The sequence below is a fragment of the Manis javanica genome, chromosome 17 (assembly GCF_040802235.1).
Source record: "Manis javanica isolate MJ-LG chromosome 17, MJ_LKY, whole genome shotgun sequence".
NCBI lineage: Eukaryota > Metazoa > Chordata > Mammalia > Pholidota > Manidae > Manis > Manis javanica.
This window is the reverse complement of record NC_133172.1, coordinates 35,232,592-35,247,422: the sequence shown is the minus strand read 5'-3', so window position 1 is coordinate 35,247,422 and position 14,831 is coordinate 35,232,592. Positions and strand designations below refer to the sequence as shown.

General features: G+C 33.0%; 1 protein-coding gene across 5 annotated transcripts in view; it reads left to right on the top strand.

The window, feature by feature from the left end:
* RPGRIP1L (RPGRIP1 like) overlaps positions 1-14,831 on the top strand; it is a 110,084-nt gene that overhangs the window by 7,326 nt on the left and 87,927 nt on the right. For all 5 annotated transcript variants that reach the window (XR_005056800.2, XR_012126595.1, XM_073225697.1 and 2 more), the window contains exons 4-7: positions 377-675; positions 3,827-3,923; positions 5,227-5,370; positions 14,033-14,138. Coding sequence is in view for 3 of the 5 variants with exons in the window: in XM_073225697.1 (XP_073081798.1) it covers positions 377-675; positions 3,827-3,923; positions 5,227-5,370; positions 14,033-14,138 (646 nt within the window). In the remaining 2 variants the exon portion in view is untranslated. The remainder of the gene's footprint in view (positions 1-376; positions 676-3,826; positions 3,924-5,226; positions 5,371-14,032; positions 14,139-14,831) is intronic.

Genomic DNA, 14,831 nt, shown 5'->3' with positions numbered 1-14,831 from the left:
ACTGTGGCTTGCAGATATAACCCACCACATCCACAATCTGTAGCTCCATTTAAGTGCATACAGCATTCCTACATAAGGTCATGCGTTAAAAATTGCATTTGAGGAACATATGGAGTAAATATGTGTCTTCTCTTTACTAACCTTAAATGATAAGCCTTAGGAAACTGTTATTTGTCAGTGCTATAAAGCAGATTGTTGCCCAGTGGTTTCAATTATCATCAAAGGATTCTTCACAGGCAGTAATAGTTACATCAAAACCTGAAATTTATTATTCAGGTTCTGCACTGAAGTCTTCACAGTGATTATGTTCCTTTCAACAGAATGCATTTTATGCTGACTTCTCACATTCCTTTTCATCTTTTTATTATTTCCCTAGAATGGCCACCAAGTTAATACGGCTAGTTAATGACAAGAAAAGATATGAGCAGGTTGGTGGCGGCCCCAAGCGGCTGGGACGAGATGTGGAAATGGAAGAAATGATTGAGCAGCTGCAAGACAAAGTTCATGAGCTTGAAAGACAAAATGAAATCCTCAGAAACAGACTAATTTCAGCCAAACAGCAACTTCAAATCCAGGGATACAGGCAAACTCCATACAATTATGTGCAGTCTCGTGTTAACACTGGACGTAGAAAAGCAAATGAAAATGCAGGCTTACAGGAATGCACCAGGAAAGGTAAAATAAAGCTTACATTAGATCCTGAATTTAAATCTTAGTATTTTAATATGTTGTTTTACACATACACACAGAGTATTTTCTGTATTATTCATGTTTTTAAATGTCCTTAGAAAAATAGAAAAATATTTTTGACAAAATATTAATATGAAAATTATTTTACTTAAGAATCATAAATCATGCTTAAATTTATTTAGTTTAAACATTGAACATAATTATTTATCATAACAGATGAGAGACTTGTATGAACCTGTGTAAAATATGAGTTTAGTGCAAGTTGGTTAACTTCAGATTACAGATAGAAACCAAATTGACTCAGGCAAATGGGGAAACCAGATGGTTGCTTATATATGATCATACTTATTATTTTGAATGCTCACATTTAAGTTCTTTATCAAAAGACTTTTTTTTTTAATTTCCGTATTTTTGTAATCTTTCTCATTACATCGAGGCAGCACAAACAATGGAATGTGCACTTGAGTAGGGGCTTAAAAATTTGGGTTCTTGCTCCTTTACTTACTACTTAGCAATCATGAACAGGTCTCTCTCATTCTGAACTTTACATGTAAAGTGAAAGGATTTAAGTAAATGACCAAAAAGATCTGTTCCATCTCCAAAAATGGTCATAGGTTAACCACTCATTTTGAAAATGAATCACCTAAAATCTACTCAGATGACAAAGCAAGCCAGTTGCATACACAAGACTCAATATAGAAAGAACTTAAATATTTCTAATAAAAATTCCCAAGCCTCTCTACCCGCAGACAAACTTTATTTATAATGAAGCAAAAGGTCAGTATTTTAAGGAACACTTTCTTAATTTCAACTGCTGGGGAGGAAATTTAATTTGAGCTTTAGTTGATCTTCGTTTGGAATATGCTTTTCAAAAACACCAAACATTTTTAGAGACATAAAAAAGTCATGTAAAGCTTCCATTTCAATTCACTGAGGAATTAAAAAACACCTTATGAACAGAAAGTGAGAAAAATTTGTTCTATTTTTTTCTCCAAGCCAAAATGTTAACACTATCTGTTCCCTAGCCAATGTGCCTTTGAAGCCAGTGTAAGGCAGGCCTCCACAGAGACAGGAGGCAGCCGCAGGATGAAAGGACTTGGCTGCTCCTAGCTATGTGAGATTAACAATAGACTTTGAATATAACCAAAGCAATCATAATCATATATAAATCAGAAAACCCATTCTACTTTTTTACATAGAACAGAACATAACCTCTCAGAGCCCCATTTTCTCCACCTGTAAAATGGAGTGCTAACACCAGATTTAAAAAAAGGTCAGGAGATATTTGCTCCACAGTAATATATTTTACCTTTAAAAAATTTCTTATCCTTTCTGAAACTTGGTTTTGTCATCTGTACCCATACCTGGTCAGGATATCTCTAAGGTCTGCAAGGTCTTTTATGCTAAATAAAAACAATGCCTAAATTTCAGATTAACATTGTAAGCTAACCTAGTGCTATGAATTGCTATTTAAATAGAAGAGTTTGGTGGAAGTTTCTCCCTACAGGAAAAAAAAAAAGAGCCACAGAGCACTAGAGTCTTTTAAAAATGTGACTACCTAGTTTTTCTCCTTGTGTTTGTATTACTCTACGTAATTCAGACCTTTTTCACTGGTTGGTACAAGAATATAGAAGCTGCACAAAGCATTAAATAGTGATGAATACTTTCTTCACCACTATCTTTCTGAGTAAACTTGAGGCATCATTATCAAGAATGATACCTTAGTAACCTTAATAAATTCTTTAAGACCACCTTTGAAGCTGGAACTTAGGCCAGACTTGTCAGAAATATCAAGACTGGATTAGCTAGGTGAGAATCCCAGACCCTCTCTGGCCACAAGCGGCCTTACCCCCAAGCTGCTATATACATATTATAGTTTTCTATCTGTGCCATGTGAGGATAAAGGATGTCATCAATGTAATGTAGAAGCAAATCTTACATTGAAGAACCAATAGAACAAAGATTTTTACAAAGTGTACATGTTTTAAAATATAACCATTAGCAAACTACCATGAGACTATCAGTTTTAAGATATGTTTTGAGTGTTTTTTTTTAAAATTCTACTGGTAATGTTTAGTTTTTCCATGAGTTATATAGAAAAAGCTTAAGATTAGCATTACTCCCAAGTAATATAATTGGCAAATTAATTAAATTAGTTATATTAACACAGTGAACTATTTTAATGTTTTAGGCAGAGCCTTTTCTGTTCTTTTAGTGTGAGTTACAGCAATAGATATTTAATTTGAAAGTCTTGAAAATAATGAGTCATAGTTCCATTATTCTTATTAAAATCCTCACTTTGAAAAAGTAAACTTTTCTTAAAAGAATGAATATATTCTGTATCTTTTTATCTGGGACTATGCTCCATTTAAAGAAATCTAAATTATTTGTCATTTTTTATCTACCTTAAGCTAATAATTTATTCTGTAAGTGTAAAGTCACTCGTATAATTAAAAGTATGTCTCACTTGTAACAGTGGAACCAGGCATATAAAATTGCATGTAACTGTATTTATTTAAAAAACTGTATTTTAAGTGCAGCAGCAAAATGTTTTATTTAAGGAATCCTTTTAATGATCCCTTCTCAAATTACCTTTGTTTAAATATGTATTTTCTTGTTGAGGTGAAATAAGCTAAAGTAGAAGAAACATTTTGGCTTACACTCACAGTATCTATGAGTCACACAAATGAAGACAAAGCTAAAAATGTAAGGTCAAGCGATTTGAATGAATTTAAAAATTTTTAAATATCAAAAATAAGAAAAAACATTAAGCTTTTGAAACCACTGCCCTTCGTACTCTGGTTTGTATTATAAATACCTGAATTGAAGACTGGTTCTTTCAGAAATTACTTTAGGAGTTCTAATTCTAAATTGAATCAAATTATTTCTAGGTAATTTGGTTTCCGTAGTAGAATTTGTTAAATGGGCAATACTTGCTGCTATGTTTTATTTAATGTCAACTGATGGCTATGATCTAATAGTCCCTTTAGCAACATATTTCTAATTCTCTGTACTATAAAGCACATATCTTTCAGTACTTAAAAAATTTTATGGTATTGCAAATTTCCTTATGATAGCAAATCAAGGTTCCTTCTTTTCTAACTTCACTTACATAATCTTATTAATTTATTTTTAGGTATTAGATTCCAAGATGTAGCAGAAACTCTACAACCCATGCTCACAAAATACAGCAGCAGTTTACTTGAGGAAGCGAAAGGAGAAATAAGAAATTTGTATGTATTCTTTTTATGGTCATTTTAGAACTTTGTTTATTGGTCATGTATTTTTTTATTCCCTCCCTTTCCTTTATTTTAAACAAAATTGGTTTATGTAAAATAATTTATTCCATTAAAATACAACTAGATCTGCGGGGTAAGAACAAATATTATATACCATGTTTCCAGTAAAATGAGGAAAATCAACAACTTAACCAACTGCATAGATGGAAGGGTTTATAGAATAGTCCTCTTTATTATTCTTTTATCTCCAAAGTAATGGCATAAAGCCCAGTTGTTTAGCATAATATAAGCTTTAGATACAACATTTTCATTCTCAGAAAAATTACAGGTAATTTTTTTTTAGATCCTGAATTAGCCTTTTTGTGGTTAAAAAAAAGAATTGGAGGGAGTGGCTTAAAAGTTTAGAGTTATCAAATACATATGAATTTCAGATTTTGTTTCAGTGTGATTCCACGGTACCACATTTTTCATCATACTGTGGTTTCAAAACAGTTACTTCTGCCACATTTAGCTTACTTTCCCAGTTAATCAGAGCCTCATGATTTCAGGGTCTGTGAGTTATATAAACTAAGATAAGGTTCAACCTTATTTACAGGACTTCACCTGGATTATCAAAAAGTAACAATTCTGAATGAGGAAAGAAAACATAAGATAGAATATCATACTCTAGATAGTTGCTTAAGAATAATATAGGCTTAAAGCTTTTTCTTTTGAGTATTTTAAATACTAGTTACAGTAGTGATTAGCCTGTGACAGGATAAAACTAAAAGACAAGACCTAATCCTATTACCTGTGAATCAGCTCAAAAGCCAGGGTTCTTACTAGTTTTTTGAGGCTCACTGTGCTGAGATGCTGCTATACATGGTAGAGTAAATATATGCACCAGACCACCAAGTTATGCTTTGCAAATTTCTTGCCATCTCTCTCTGAAGTGTTAATTTGGCTGGACAGGTAGATGTGCACATGATAGAGCAAAGGCATATACATTATCTGACTTATAATCATTACCAGATTATAGAGTACATAGTAAGTGATCAATAGATGCTTACTGAATTCAACTGAAGTGAAGTCCAATCCATGGCCTAGGATATTATCTTATAAAAAGCTATATCTTGAATTGTTATGTACTTCCCAATCATCACATTTAATCTGCTACTATTTCACTATGTGCAGAGGCACTTAAGCTAAAATTTTAACTTTTGCTCTCTCTTTATTATGAGAACCTTCTTTGTACTGATCTTAAATACTACAGATTTTTCCTGAAGCTACAAATTCTTGTAAAGTTCCTTTATTTCAGAGAAAACGTTATTCAAACACAGCGAGGCCAGATAGAAGAGTTAGAACACTTGGCTGAGATTCTGAAATCTCAGTTGAGGAGAAAAGAGAATGAAATTGAGTTATCTCTTCTTCAGCTTCGAGAGCAGCAGGCTTCAGATCAAAGGTATGTTAAAACAGAAATACCACTTTGATAAGGTCAAAATTAGTTTAAAATACTTTATCATGTGCCATAGAAGGATAAGGCTAGTTATGTAAAAATCATGTTTTACTTAACATTCTCCACATAACCCTACTCTAGACCTACTAACTGCTACCAACAGTTCTAGTCTGAGGGCATTTTTCCCTAACCTACTCTTTCTTTTGTTTCTTCTGCTTGCTCATTTGCTCCATTTACTAAAATTGTAGGAAGTTCTAATAGCATTTGATTATACCTGATGAGAGAAATATGTGTGACAAGGATGCAGCTGTTGGCATATGTTATGAATAAGTCCTGCCTTATTTAAGTTTTTTCAACCTTAAAAGGACGTAATTCCATAATATGGTACCAGTTTTTTTTATCCCAAAGCAATGTTACCCCTCTATTCAAAATTTACATGAATTCTGTTGATTGTTATGGGTAACAGTGGGGCCCTTCAGTCGTCTCCTTGATGCCTCTTCATTTTTGATATTTTATAATGTACAGTATTTCCTTTCCCATCTTCCTTTGTCATTTTTGGTTCCTAATACCTTTCCTCTTGTTTTTCGCCTCACCATTGTGATTCCAGCAAGTCTGTCTTTTTACTCTACTCTCTCTTGAATGATTTTCTTCTTTTTATGGCTTTCTTCTTTTTCCTTTTTTCTTTATGTTTGTTTGGTTTTTCTTGGACCAAGCATAGTCAAAAGTGGAGAGATCAGTGTATTGCATTCCCATGTACCCAACACTCAGCATTAACAATTATCAACATGTTACCAATCTTGTTTCACCTATCCCTTCATTTTACATTCTTCAATCAATTACACCAGCCAGATACAATGTCATCTCTACTTAAATGCTTTGGTATATGCCTCTGCCTAATAAGGAATTTTGTTCTGACATAACCACTATGCCATTAACACTCCTAACAAAATTAACAGCAATTCCAATAGCAATTGGTATCATCTAGTAAGTAGTTTCTATCAAACTTCCCTGAAGATGTCTCTCTACTGCTTGTTTGAATTGGAATCCAAATAAGGACTACACATTCCATTTGTTATATTTCTTAGGTCTCTCATCTTTCTGTCTAAATGTTTATTTTAACCAGACTTTATTTTTACCAGACTTAGATCCTCTTTTTGTTTTTCCCCTCTCCAGTTTGTGTGATATCATGCTTATGTGGTTGAGTTCTTATTTAGAAAAACCAAATATGATTTTCTAGTTTTTCATTTCAGAGTTCAATTCTCCTTTAACAAACTAACCTTACATGGAAATATTTGAAAAAACTAAGATACATAATGTGAGCTTGTTTTTAAAAAAATTAAGTGAGCTAAAAATATATATAAAAAGCTTTGTATTTATGAGATTTCAAAGATTAGTTTCTCTAATAATTTTTCTTCCTAAAAAGTTACATGTAAAATTAAATTCTATAATGAAATTCTATATTTTGTGTCATTGTCTCTACATTTATGTACCCTTCTAAGAGCAGGGCAAAAGAAACAACATTTTTGAGAATTTTATTTGTTGTAGGGGATGTCATTTGAACTCTGACTTGAACCAGCTTGAATACCTAGGAATAATCCATGTTCTCCTGGAAAGAACTGATTTAGACTTAGCCTTCCTGGAAAACCAAAATGGTTCCTTGTGAGGCACAGTGCTGACCGACCAGACCCCAACATCGACTATGGTGATCTAAGTAATTTGCCAGCAGCCATACTTAAAATATTATCTGAATATAAAAATTTTGTACTAGGCCAAGCCCAAGCCTGGAGCCCATTCCCATCAGCTTTATTCAGCAACTGTGTACAAGGTTATCAAAGTCTACTTTCTCTTTATCTTAACCAAAGAGTAAGAGGGTCACTATGTCAGCCATTCCCTCTTCCAGGGGAATATGGTCATCTAGTAACTAGAATGTCCAGTGTAAATTGAAAGGGAGAGGAGATCTAAAAGTCCTGTAATCCTAGGGCTAGCACAGCAGAAGAAAGAGTGATAGACAGGTATGCATATTTTCTACCATAAATACTGTTGGTAAACATATACACATAGAAGAGTTTACCTTAAAAACTAAACTAAGGCCCACTTCAGAGATCTTAGTTATTATTCACTGCATAGCAGTCTATTTTTAGTTACCTCAAGAATTAGCAGTAGAGAGAAAATAAGTATTACAGGTAAAGGAACTTTTTTTTAAAGAGGCCAAAGAAATAATATGTCAGTTTGTACCCTTCCTCATTGGTTTTGTAAGATTGAAAATTACATGTTATTTGCTCAGGAGGAAGGGTACCTATAGTGAATTAGCATATTGTTTCTTGAAATACAGTTGTTAAAAACTGACTTCAAATAAGGGTCTTCAGGTCTTTTTTCTTATATGTTTATACATAACTCGAAATTTTATGTGTAACAGCAATTTTTTTGAGACTAATGGAAAACTTGAAAAAAATGTTGGGGAGAATATAAAACTTGGTATAATTTACTGTAGAGAAAAATCACAAAATGGAAAACACATTTAAACTCTTTTTCACGGATACATTATTTCAGATTGAAATTCTAGAAGTCTGATCTGGATGTTGGACTCCTTGTTCTCAAACATGAACTTAACGTAGTTGTAATCTTCAGAGTGCGGTGCTTGATATTTATGGCAAAGAGCCTTTTCATAGAATATTACAGAAACTCTTCATAGTATGTATTTAATAGACCAGTTTGGTTTGGCATCAGCTTGACATAAACTTTTGGTTATCCAAAGCCTTTAATTGCTTTGAAGTAAAAGCCCAGTGCTGCTCTTTTTTATTAAAATCATGTTTTTTCCTGTTATTGTGGTCTATTTTGGAAGACTGAGTTGTGATTTTTGCATATGTTCTACATAATGCCTCATTAGCAAAAAATCTTGTATCATTTACAAGTAGCCTGAATGTCTGTGTTGTTTTGAACAAAAATCCATATTAAAATTTAAACAATATAAAAATGCACATTTTCTGCTTATTAAAAAGGCTGTCTTAAATTAAATGCAAAGCAGCAACCAATGAACACATGTACATGAATATTAAAATCAGAATGATTTTACCTTTTATTGACTTTTTCAACTCCAAAAATATTTATACTCTTACCAAATGTGTAACTAGTTTGTACTTTTTTTTTTTTTACGTAAATGTTAGGGTGTTTACCTTCTTAATTAAAAATCATATAAGTGCCATAATGTCCCAGTGGAGGAAATTTAACCCATAAATGTTGCAAACACTCTGACTTGTCCTCTTTGCACTGGGTGACAGCAGACTGCCAAATCTTAAATGAGAGGCCTTTTGCAGTCATGCAGTATAAGAAACAGCTTGGCTTTAGGGGCTCCATCTTTCCCCTTTGTACAGATAGAGGGTTACTTCCTGGCACTCTTAAGTTCTTCCCCAACACTCACATACCTTTGATCCGTTCGCATATTTGTGAATGACACAAGCCTGTTTTGTATTCTGCATGTTCATGCATAACCCTTCTCCCTCCATCTCCCTCCTTTCCCATCCCTTCCTACCTCCCTCTCCACCCGCATCCATGTCTCTTTCTCTTTTCTGAGAGTTAGGTGCATCTATCACTTCACTCTCTACATTTCTAATTATTCTGGGAACAAAGACATCTTCCTTCATTACCTCAGTACAAGTATCCCATTCAGGACATTTATCAATGAATGATACAGTAGAATCATCTAATACACAGTCCATCTTCAAACTTCCCAATTGACCCAATAAGTCTTTAATAGGTGCTTTTTTTAATAGCTGGTTTTGTTTTTCTTTGCCTTGTCTTGATCTAGTATCCAATCAAGGGTCATGTATTTAATTGTCATGTCTTTTAGTTTTCCTTTAGTCTAGAGTGATTTCCCAGTCATTTCCAGCCCATTGATAGTTGTTTGTACAATGCCCCTCAGTCTGGATTTGTCTGATTACACATCCCCCTTTTAGAGGGCACATCTAGTTCTCAGATGGAAGGGTAACTGGGACCAGGGATAACCATGCAAACATTATGATTACTTAGGAAGATGATCTGTCATTTTTTAAAAATATATTTGCCAAGCTCTTACTGTTGTTTTGAATGCCTTAATCTTGTCCAATAAACAGTATCACACCCAAATGCCATTTCTTTTATCCCTGTCTTTTTTATTAATATTGTCTAAGATTTTTCTGTGACAGCAACCTGACACATTTTCCTGGCACTTTATATATATATAAACCACAGAAATTGTCACAATTGATAGTTAATAATGGATTTGTGCATATATGAGGTAGGAAAGCAAAAACTTAGGATCATCTCAGAGGAAGGAAGCACCATAGAGGAGAGTGGAGAACTTCGCTCTTCAAACTGGAGCTGAGTGTTCGCTCCCTCACTTGAAGACTCTGGTCAAATTATTTATTTCTAAACCTCAGTTAGCTTACCTCAGCTCTGAAATGGAGAGATGGAAATGGGTAAGTAGCTCCCTACCTTTTAAAATGCAGCCGCTTTTACCTTAAGGACCTTGTGTTTCTGAAAGATTTTGTTTATGAAATAAGCAGTATTTATTCATTTAATCAGTTTATTCATCCTTTTTTAAAAAAATTCATCAAAGACCTGTATCATGCCAATCATTGCTTCTGATAATTGTGAAGTAACCTGAGTTATTTATTGTACTGACTTGGTATAATTCTATCAAAAAATAAAAACAACACACTTTTGCAACTTAATTGCTGGTAAATCTATCTTTTCCACTGGGCTTTTGATGTATTGAATATAATTCTCAGATTCCCATTACTCGTTAGATTCTATTAAACTTGATCCTCAAAATGGTCCTCTTAAGATGAGCCAGGATTTGGACTTTTCCTGTCCCCAGTCAGTTCTTGGCAGTGTTCCCTCCATTTTCATAAAAGTGTCATTATATGCATGTAGAAAGAGCTTGATATAACTGTCCCCCTCCATTCCTTGTGAGTGTTGAGAGTCAGAAAATACTGAATTCTGGTTTAATTTTTGATCCAACACTGCAAGGAAGATATAATAAACAGATCTTTAAGCATATCAAGTAAACATACAAATTTTTTCCTTTATGCAATCTTAAATCAGGGAGCATGATTTTCACCTGTGAACTTAAGTAGCCATTCTGAGAAAAACCATTGCCTTTCAGATAGACTCAGCTATTTCAGTGGAACTTATTCTATTTAATTTACTAGCAACCTTCTGTAATCCTATTCAGAAGTGGTACCTTGCTAGTGCTTGTTACCTGTGTATCTCTAAGAAGAGCTATGAATGACCCACATTACTTTCAATAACACATTTACAGAATGTCTGCTACTGTTTAAAAATAAGAAAAACTTGAGTTTTTTAAATGCTAAGGCTGTTTTCAACCTTATCCCCAAAATTTAGTCAGCCTAAAACTATTACTCAAAAAGAACCTCTCCATTCTCACTCATAAATATTTTTTCTAACTACTTTCCAGAATCTTATAGCCTAACTCCTGTATTCTAAAACCTTCTCTTCTAAATGGTATTAAATACTATAATATGATATGTTTGCCTCAAAAAATCAGAAGGCTGTTTTTGTATCATTCACAATCCTAACTGTAGCAGAGAATGAAATGTTGATGGGGGCTAGGGGGAGGGGAAATTGAGGAAGTTTGTGCCTGGGAAATGAAGTATAAGAAACTTTCACTGGAGCAGATTTTTGCTTCTTAGGCTTTCATATTAAACTATACATTACATAGCTCCACTGAAGGTTTTTCCTTCTTCAGTGTATCTGTGGTTTTAAGTTTCTGGATTTATTATGGCACCCAGTAGCAAAGCTGGAGTCAAGTGTTTTCAAGGCTTCCATTAGAAATTCCTTTTTCAGAGTTTATTGCTTGACTGTTTCCAATTATATGAGAGAAACTTGGCACATAGGCTGTTGAACTGGATTACTTTTTTCAACATAAAATCTAATTTATTTCAGTTTGTTTTTAATCTAGAGATGGGCCAACAACTCTTCTCATAGTTTTAGAAGATTTGATCACAATTCTAAATAATGTCAGTTAAAAAAAAAAAGAAACTGCCTTTTCCAATTTAATTGTTGATAGTTTTTTTTCAAAATCCTTGTTGAGAAATTTATTTTTACAAAGCTTAATTAGTATGCCTGATAATCTGTTTGCAGATCATTTCACCATGTGTAATACAGCATGTAAGAATTGTTGCATGACTGTCAGAGTCCATCTGAATGTTTTTACTATGCATTATTGTTTCTGTTAGAATGTCATCATCCTAAAGATTTGATGTTCCCATCATAGTACTCAGAACAGGGCAGGAAAGTATTATGTGGAGGTCACTTAAAATATTGCTCATAAAATTAGCCCTGGCTCTGTTCTTCAAGGGAAACCAACCTGAGGCCTTCCTTCACACTTAGCAATGACTCTAGCTCCCTCTTGCCTCCAACTTCCTTCTCACATTCCTTGTCAGATTTTTGTGACATTTCCTTCCCTTTTCTCTCTCACATCTACCCTTATTCTTCCACCATCCTTTATCTATGTAAAAAGATGATGATTGAGTTGTCAGGTTGGAGGTGACTTTTCATTTTGCACCTCCCTAAAAACCAGACCACATGCATCACACTGTTGATTTTTAACTTACACATATTTTATGTCCTTGACTCAGCACTTTCATCTTACCAGCAAGTTATCCTTTCCTTTTCATTGTTACTTTCAAAAATATCCAGTCTTAATAATGACTATTATGTATGAATCCCCTAAAACTAACACTTAATACTATTTATTATAGACTTTCAGGTGTTGCATTATCCCAGAATAGGTGTACTCTCTAGCTGAATTTTTATTTAAAGTAGCACATATTATTGCTGTTTTCTAAATACTACTTTTGTTGAATTTGTGCCCACCTGTTGGGAATTATTAGTATAAAATACTAAGTCACCTTTCTTGACAATGTTTTCAAAAGTTTAAACTCCAAGGAGTTTGGAAAAATATTCAAGAAAGCATCCACCAATTAAATCATACAAGTTTTTGAAAGATACTCACTGGCCTTTGCCTCACAAAGAAAACTCAAAATTAAAACCTGTTATTTCTATGGCCCCATGTGGCTGAATGGATTATTGGACCTTAATTCTTTGTTAATATCATTAAGTAGTAGTTGTTATTCAAATACATATTTATATATGTTTTTGAGAATATTAAAATACTTAAAAATAAGAATAAAATACCAGGGACAACTAAAAATATAAGAAAAGATTTGAAAGTATTTGAATAGTATTCTGTCCTAACATATCAATAAATATCACTTACTATTGAGTGGTCAAACCAAGTAATTCTAGGGAAAACAGATAAATTATATTTTGATTTCTAAATATGAAGAAAGTGAATATTTTCTTTAGACTTATTTAAGATATATTTTTCTCTTCATATAAATTTTATTTTAGTGAGTGAAGATTATACCGAAGAATAATAGTGTGTATACTATTGAATGTGTGCTCAGAACTACTAGATAACATGTTTTAGACACATAATTATTTTAACATTGTGTTAAGACTATACCCTGGGCAAGATCCATGTTCTTGGACTTGTTTATCTTCTGTGTGAGGACAACGAACTGTCCAATGCCAAAATATAATGAACTTTCAAATATCAAAGAGGAAAATTAAGTATTTCAAGTCCTCAGCTGGTTTACAGATGTGTGAGCTTTGTAGTCCATTTTCTGGTTCCAGTGGGGCATTGTGACAATTTTTCCAATATGTGTACACTAGATAAGTTTTGGAAGTAAAATTACTTACTTTAACCACTGAAATAATTTTCTGAATTTAAAATTTTTATGTTTATTTTTCTTAAAAAAAATGCAGCCTAAAACCAAGCTTTGCAATTTTTAAAATAATTTTGAATTTGAAACATATTAAATTAAGGAACCTTTCTCTTTCAGGAAAATAAATGCCTTTTGAAAACAGGTATTCATTTAGATCTGTGATTAACCTTTAACAAGATCTTCCTGTTAGATTCTACATTTGCTTTAATCTCAGTAGGAAAAATACAAACTGGTATTGCAGCATATAGAGTTTCTCTATACCCTGTGGACGTTAAATGATCACTTACAACTAAAGGGACATCTGCAACATATTTAAGTGCCAGTTTGGGGCATTATTAGTAGAAAATGCTAAGTCACTTTTTTTGGAAATATTTTGAAAAGTTTAAACTCCAGGAGGAAACTCCAGTAAATGGTAATCTTATGATACCATTTGTTTCTAAGGAATAGTGGGAAGATGAGTGGCTGTATCGTGTATTTTTCATTTAGGGAAAAGTCGAATCATAGCCCTCCTTAAAAGAAGTTTGAAGGTTGGTGGTGGAATGATTGCTGTGCCAAAGACTGATGTCCTTTTATGCCATGGTTCAGGGAACTATAATGTTAAATCCATATTATCAGTCATGGTAGAGGTGACACAAGTCATCACATTTGGGGCTCCCTTCAAACTCAGAGTCTTATGAGTTTATGAAAGTTCAAGAATGATTACTGGTTGGTTTTAAATAATAAATCTATCTTAAATGCGTAATAAACTGCTGGTGACTGATATGCAAGTGGGTAAATTTTTCTAGGTTACAATGAAAAATGGCAATTTCACCACAGATTTTTTTCTTTTACCTTGCATTTTTACTCCATCTCTCTTTTCCTTAAACACATCATTGAAGGTCAAACATTCGGGACAATGTAGAAATGATTAAGCTTCATAAGCAACTAGTGGAGAAAAGCAATGCTCTTTCAGTAATGGAAGGAAAGTTTATTCAGCTTCAAGAGGTACTGTGATAATTTATTTTATTATGGTGATACATAGATACAAAGGTTCAAAAATAGTGTTCAAGTACTTTTTTTTAAGTAGAAAGGTTGTAACACTAAAAAGTAATTTTTAAGGATTGCTCTTTTTATTCTCAAGTGTGTATAATCTCACTTCATATACTGTTCATGATTTATAACTTAATAACTTAAAGAAATAACTAACTGCTTGGACTTTTTATAAATATCTGTGTCATCTTAAAATAATAAACACATTTATTGTAAGTCATCTCATGCCAAGAAAATTTATTTTTAACTCCTTTTATCTTAATTCATATGGGCTCATAGCACTGAAGGTTTAGATATATTTGCATATTTATCTTCAGTTCTAAGCATTTATGAAATATCCAAGCTAGACCAAAGTTATGAATAGGTCAATAATCAGGTTTTATTAAATCTTTCTTTGATGTGGTATTTTGTTTTGTTTTGTCACTACCATTATCAGAAAATATTTGAGTATCCATCATGTCAACTATCAGTGTATTTATTTTAAATCTTAACCATTCAAGTTGACAATACTTGAGACTCTTCATCCCCATGGGTTGTTTTAACAAGGATGTGGCCCCACAGGAATGTGCCATTAGAGGGTCCTATTTATTGGCACTGCATAATTAACACAGGTTCTGGAATTAATGAACTCCAAAACATTCCAGATGA